Raw genomic sequence first — 7,060 nt, 5'->3', positions numbered from 1 at the left:
CAGTTCCGGTGAGGAGGGGGCGTTTATCGAGCACCAACCATGTCCCTTGAGCTCTTATCACAGTTCAGCTTAATCCCCCAAACCTTGAGCGATGGGTGTTATTAGCTCCCTTAAAGATGAGGAGCCAGGATTTAAGCCTGGGCTTCTTGAGGTTGCACCAAAGGGCTGGCTGGGTGCCTGGCCCAGGAGTCGGCATTGAGGGTCCACAAAGGGGGTGCAGATGCCAGGACAGGTCCCCCAGGAGAGCCGGACCCCAACACCCAGTCTGCCTAGAGCAGGTGGAAACCGTCCAGGCGGGCAGAGGTGGACCTGGCGCGCTGCAGCGCTGGTGTGGCGGCTGCTGTGCGGCGGGCCATTGGAGACCAGCCCCAGCTGCCACCCAGGCTCCTCCCCAGGCGCCTCTCCCGGCCCCTTTAAGAGCCCGGAGCCGCGCTTTCCGGGCCGGCCGCCGCCGCCGCCATGGCCGCGCAGCAGCTCGAGGAGAAGCTGACCTGCGCCATCTGCCTGGGGCTCTACCGCGACCCGGCGACGCTGCCCTGCGGCCACAACTTCTGCCGGGCCTGCATCAGGGACGGGTGGGCGCGCTGCGGGCGGGAATGCCCCGAGTGCCGCGAGCCCTTGCCCGACGGCGCCGCGCTGCGCCGCAACGTGGCTCTCAGCGGCGTGGTGGAGCTGGTGCGCGCCGCCGAGCGGGGACCCGAGCCCGGCCCCCAGCCCGCCGCCGAGCCCGGACCCGCCGCGCGCTGCCCCCGCCACGGCCGGCCGCTCGAGCTCTTCTGCCGCACCGAGGGCCGCTGCGTGTGCAGCGCCTGCACCGTGCTCGAGTGTCGCCTCCACGAGCGGGCGCTGCTGGACGCCGAGCGCCGCGAGCGCGAGGTGACGTCGCTGCCGCGGGGCAGGAGAGACGGCTGTGGGACGTTGACACCCCCAGAACTGGGAGTTAGCAGGGAGAATCCCTCGGCGGGTCCGAGGAGATGTCTTTGGGGTGTGCCAGGGGTGTTAGACAATGACTCGTGTCTGAGTATAGCAGGTGTTCAGTAAACATTCAGTTTTCTGAGCACCTACTACGTATGCAGGGGCCACATACTGGTAACTAACTCAGGAGGTCTCTGCCCTTAAGAGGCTGGCAGTTTACCTAAAGGGTGAGACAAGCCGAGTAAAGACAAATTACAGCAGACTACAAGGAGAGGAGCCCCGGGTGCTGCCAGACAGACAACATAGGGCTTTGCTTAGCGGGGCCGGGAGGAGGGAGTAGGGTGGCATTTGAGATGACACCTGAAGGCTCAGGAAGCATCGCCAGGAGCTCGACTAGGAAAGAGCATTTCAGGCAGAGGATGTGCTCAGGCTAAGTCTCTAGAAAAGAACCGGGCTCGTGGGTTTTCCGGAGGCAGACTCTTGAGACTCAAGGGTGGCAGGCAGGGAAAGGAGTAGGGACCAGTGGAGGCCCTCAGGGTCAGCAGGAGACAGATGACCAGGGGCCATGTGGCCATAGTGCGGCATCTGGGCCTAAGGGCAGTGGGGAGCCACTGCAGGATCTAGGCAGGGCAGCGAGGTGGTCAGATTCAGACTTTAACAGGATGGATCACCCAGGCGGGTGTGTGGTGCATGGACAGCAGGGGCAGGCGTGAGACTTGGAGGTCAGGTAGGCGTCCATGGCAGGAAAGCAGGGAGACAGGCCAGCTGGCACCAGGGTGACCGGGTAGGGATTCACAATACCTCGTAGAGGTGGCACAGATAGGATGGACCAGACGTGGGGACTAAGAGAGCACACCAGGGAGGCCGGGTTTGGTGCTGTGTGCGAGAAGTGCAAGTGAAGAGCAGAGTTTGGTTTGGGACAGGTTGGGGCTGGAGGTGCCTGGGGGACAAACAAAGGGTCATCGGCATCTGGGACCAGAGCTCAAGAGGAGGTCCGAGCTGGGAGTAGAAACCACAGGGTCATTAGCATATGTTAGGTGCCCTCGAGTGGATTCCCACTCATAGCGACACTATAGGACAGAGTAGAACTGCCCCGTAAGGTTTCCAAGGAGCAGCTGGTGGATTCCAACTGCCAACCTTCTGGTTAGTGAAAGGAAGAAAAGTCCTGGGAAGGGGTGGGTCACCTGCGGAGTGGGGAGAGAGGAGGTGCAGCCTGGGCCGGGGCATGCCAGCCAACAGCTGGGGCAGAGGGCCCTGGCCTGCGAGTGAAATCACAGGAGCTGTCTGTGAGATAGGAGAGATACAGGAGTGGGTGGCGTGGTTCCCGGGAGATGGGGTAACAGGAGGAGAACGTGGTTAACGTGCCCCACGCTGACGAGATGTTGAGTCCAAAAAACCAAAACCAAACCCGTTGCGGTCCGGTCAATTCTGACTCCTAGTGACCCTATAGGATAGAGTAGAACTACCCCATAGGGTTTCCAAAGAGCGGCTGGTGGATTCCAACTGCCAACCTTTTGGTTAGCAGCTGAGCTCTTAACCACTGCATCACCAGGGCTCCAAGATATTAACTGAGAGGACAGAAAACACCATCAGAGTTGGCACAGCAGAGGTGGTCGGTGACCTTCGCCTGGGCAGTTTCAGCCCAGAAAGGGGAGGACCCTGCCCCAGGCAGCTCAGCCAGCACAAGGTGGAAGCAGAGCTGGGAATCAGGTCTTCTCCCAGGATTACACCAGGGCTGCCAGCCTCGCCCGGGATGGCACGAGGAGGGGACACCTACGTCTACAGGTGTTTGTTGACTGACTGAGGGGGACTGCACACCAATCCTGCCCTCTCTCTTCTCTCCTCCCGTGGATGGGTACTGCAGGCCCAGCTGAGAGCCAGGCTGGAGGTGACCGCACAGCAGGCCGCCCAGGCCAGGGCCCAGCTACAGGAGCTACAGCAGCAAAGAAGCCAGATCCAGGTATAAGGCCTGCTGGCGGTCTGCACCACGTCCAAACTCTGTGTCCTTTGGGCAGCCACCCCTGGCTGGCCCCCGGGACACTGGGCAGTCAGTGTGAGCCACCTTGAAAATGCCCCTGGCAGGAGGGATTGAGGGCTAAGCAGGAAGCCAGGCCCCAGGAAGAGGTTCCAGAGGCCTAGGCTACTCACATCCCAGTCCCCAGCCCAGCGGGCCACCCTGGCCCTGCCAACCCGGGTTCCTCCTGTGCTCCCCAGAGCTCGGCCTGCACCCTGGCCTCCAGGGTCTCCAGCAAGTTCAGCTGCTTCCTGCAGGCCCTGGAGATGCAGCGGGCCTTGGCTCTGAGGGGCATTGAGACAGCCAAGGCCCAGGCACTGGCGAAAGCCCGGGACGGGGAGCAGCGGCTACGGGGCCACCTGGAGGCCCTGGTACACCATGACTGCAAGGTTCAGGACCTCCTGGGGCAGCTGGACGACAGGATCTTCCTCCAGGTAGCGGCCTTAGGGTGGCAGGTTGGGGAGCAGCTCCCTGCCCCTTGCACCCAGGCTGACTGTAGCTGTCCCTGGGGTTCAGGAGTCACAGCTCCTGGTGCCCCCAGAGCCTCTTGGGCCGCTGACCCCTCTGCAGTGGGATGAAGATCAGCAGCTGGGGGGCCTGAAGGAGACACTGCGCCAGCTGAGTGGCCTCCTGCTGGAAGAGGGGGGCCACTCAGGGCTGCCTGCTGAGGCTGCTGACTTGGGCCCCATGGGTAAGGCGACTGGGACCCCTCCTTACTCCTCTGGGCCCACTTGTCCCTCCCACTGCGGGTGAGAGTGGGGTCAGGGTCCATCATTCCTGTGACCTCCCCTCTCCATCCATCCTCTAATGCTGCTTTGTCCCTTAGAGGCCCCAGGTCCCCTGGCACCAGTCCCAAGCCCAGCATGTCCACTGAGGAGAGAACTCTGGCAGAGTAAGGAGGTCCTGCACGTGAGCATGTGTGTGCAACATATGTGTGCACACATGTATGCATGTGTGTACCATGACATGTGTGCACCATGTGCAGAGAGCACATGTGTGCATGTGCACGTGTGCAGTGTCTGCACGTGTGTAGGCATGCATGTGCCTTGTGCACAGAGCACATGTGTGAGTGTGTGTACATGTGTGAAGTGCCTTGTGTGCACGTGTTTGCATGCACGTGTGCATTGTGTGTGAACACATGTACCTGTGTGTGCGCTGTGTGTGCACACACATGTGAGTACATGAGTGTCACACGTGCTGTGATTGGATCTGTCCAAGAGGACTTTCCTGGGTCTGGCCCCACTCCCGTGCACACCTGTTATGGACGTGAAAGATTCTGCCCCAGAGGCTGCAGCACGGACTCAGTGCTGTATGGCGTCCAGTGCTCAGCATGCCATGTGTCTGGCTGCCGTTTAGCACTTGGTAAACGGCAGCTGCGTGGCCCCCATCCCCCACCGCGGCCTGGACATATACAGGCACCCTCACCCGCTCACCTCTATCCCTCTCTCCCACAGATTACCGCAACCTGACCTTTGACCCAGATAGTGCCAACCGCCACCTCCACCTGTCCCGCCAGAACCAGCAGGTGAAGCACTGCCGCCTGCCACGGGGCCAGGCCAACCCAGGCAGCTTCGAGCTGTGGCAGGTGCAGTGTGCCCAGAGCTTCGAGTCTGGGCGGCACTACTGGGAGGTGCGTGCCTCCAACCACTCCGTGACGCTGGGCGTCGCCTACCCAGAACTGGAGCGGCACAAGTCGGGGACCCACACGGACAACATCGGCCGTGGGCCGTGTTCCTGGGGACTCTGCGTTCAAGAGGATAGCACCCAGGCCTGGCACAACGGGGAGGCCCAGCGCTTGCCAGCAGTGTCCGGGCGGCTCTTGGGTGTGGATTTGGACCTGGCCTCAGGCTGCCTCACATTCTACAGCCTGGAGCCCCAGGCCCAGGCCCTGCACACCTTCCATGCCGTCTTCACCCAGCCCCTCTACCCCGTCTTCTGGCTTCTCGAGGGTAGGTCCCTTACCCTGTGCCATCGGGCTAGGGCCAAGCTTCTTCCAGGCTCCCAGGAAGAGGCCTCAGGGCTCAGCTGAGACTGCTCGCTTCACCCCAGGAAGGCACAAGATGGCCCTCTGGGCTGGGAACAGGTGCCATCATCCTTGTGTGCCCAAGAGCTGTCCCAGCCCCTGGCCTAAGGACCAAGGTCACAGCTATCACAGGACCAACTGCTAGGCTGAAGGCTGACTCAGGACCAGGCCAGGCCATTTGGGCCATTTCCAAACTGGAAAAATAAAAACAAACCTGTTGCCATTGAGTCAGTTTCGACTCATGGTGATCCCATGTGTTACAGTGTAGAACTGCTGCATAGGATTTTCTTGGCTGTAATCTTTATGGAAGAATACTGCCAGGCCTTTGTTCCATGCCACAGCTGGGTCAGTTTGAACTGCCCCAAACTGAAACTGAGCTTAAACCCAAAGTTCACTTTTCTGGCCTCTTTGAAGGGGACGGACTAGGACGAGAGTAAAATGGAAAGTCCCCACCCCAACCAGAGGCCACTTCTGGGGACCACCTGGGCCTTAGAGGCTGGAGCGCATCTTACAGAACACGTGCAGACGGGTGCACACACAGTCGTAGACGTACCCCAGTTTACCTCCCAGCAAGACAACGTGGACAGAGGGAGCAGGCAGGGCGTGGGCTCGAACTGTGGAAGGTTTCTGGAGAAAAGAGATGGCTCACATCCTCCCTCTCTCTCTTTCTTTCTCTTTCCATCGTAAAACATTTTGGTATAGTTTAGTCCTGTTTTTTTTACTTTTATACAGCCTTGTGGTTGTAGTCTATAAGCAATTTTATTTTCTGCATTTTTGACTCAATATAAACATTTTTCACGTTATTAAAATTTTTCCCTGAATATTTGTGTGTGTGTGTGTGTGTGTGAGAAATAGTCCTTCTAATGACTATCATACTTTTTTTTACCCATTCTTAGACACCTAGATTGTTTATTTTTGGCTATAAAAATACTGCTGTGAAGATTTTTGAGCAAAAAGATTCATCCGTGTGCGGTGTATGCGCAGAGGCTAAATGGCCTAATGTGGAATTACTCACTGCAAAACAGTGAGCACTTCGAGGTTTTTTTATGCGAAAGGACAAAATGAGGCAACCTAGAGTCAGCCTGTCACCTACCAGCTGAGCGACTTCAGGCAAGTTACTCCGCATGGTGGTGCCTCAGTTTCCCCATCATTCCTTCCTCTTAGGTTTGTGGAGATTAAATGAAGTGATGCGTGTGGGGACCACGCCAGGCACATTACCAGCTCCTTTGTTTTCGTTTGGCTTTTAGCATTGACAACATGGTTCAGCAAAGATCCCTAGACATGTTCGTCTTAGTCATCTAGTGCTGCCATAACAGAAATACCACAAGTAAATGGCTTTAACAAAGAGAAATTTATTTCCTTTCTCTCTCTGCGGCCTTCTCATCAATCTTCCCCAGACTAGGAGCTTCTCTGCTCAGGGACTCTGGGTTCAAAGGACGTGGCTCTGCTCTTGGCACTGCTTTCTTGATGGTATGAGGTCCTCCAGTCTCTGCTGGCTTCTTTTATATATCAAGACATTGTCTCAAGACACAATGCAAGCTTGTAGATTGAGTCCTGCCTCACTAACAATACTGCCACCCATCCTCCCTCATTAACATCAAAGAGGCAGGATTTACAAGGTAGAGGAAGATCACAGGATACCGGGAATCATGGCCCAGCCCAATTGATACATTTTTGGGGGGACACAATTCGATCCCTGACAATGATGTTGCTCATATTTCTAGAGGCAGGATTTCTCGAAGTGGGGCTGTTCGGTTGGACGGCAGGTATAATTTTTGCACTTAAAATGTTCCACTTCTCGATCTGAGTGGTGGTTACAAATGTATTTGCTTTATAATTCTTTACACTGTACAAGTGTTTTTTATGTACTGTATAAATATTTCACAATCAAAATATTTTTATAAAGGGTAACACATGCAAAAAGACATAACCAAAAAGCACAATATTTGTAAAAAATATAGCTCCCTGCTACAATGTTATCTGGCTCCAGCCATCTCCTGGGTCTGCTTCTCAACCTCAGGGCTCTCCGTTTAAGGTCTAGGGCAGGACAGCTCCTTGGTGCAGCCTGGACTAGAATTCCCCAAACATGGGAAGGCGTTCTAACACCA

At 56.8% G+C, this 7,060-nt stretch overlaps 1 protein-coding gene across 2 annotated transcripts; it reads left to right on the top strand.

Annotated features, from left to right (window-relative positions):
- Window positions 1-418: 418 nt before the first annotated feature.
- On the top strand, window positions 419-5,768 carry TRIM65 (tripartite motif containing 65). Of its 2 annotated transcripts, XM_049860563.1 has the most exons (6): window positions 419-876; window positions 2,780-2,875; window positions 3,130-3,363; window positions 3,446-3,620; window positions 3,756-3,821; window positions 4,384-5,768. In XM_049860563.1, the coding sequence occupies exons 1-6, from the start codon at window positions 460-462 to the stop codon at window positions 4,956-4,958; spliced, it is 1,563 nt and encodes a 520-aa protein (XP_049716520.1). In that variant the 5' UTR covers window positions 419-459; the 3' UTR covers window positions 4,959-5,768. The 2 variants fall into 2 exon arrangements, with proteins under 2 accessions (XP_049716520.1, XP_049716521.1); XM_049860564.1 differs by lacking the exon at window positions 3,756-3,821.
- The last annotated feature ends 1,292 nt before the right edge of the window (window positions 5,769-7,060 follow it).

Source organism: Elephas maximus, chromosome 19, assembly GCF_024166365.1.
Source record: "Elephas maximus indicus isolate mEleMax1 chromosome 19, mEleMax1 primary haplotype, whole genome shotgun sequence".
NCBI classification, from domain to species: Eukaryota; Metazoa; Chordata; class Mammalia; order Proboscidea; family Elephantidae; genus Elephas; species Elephas maximus.
The sequence above is the reverse complement of the archived record's forward strand: the minus strand, read 5'-3'. Positions and strand labels throughout refer to the sequence as shown.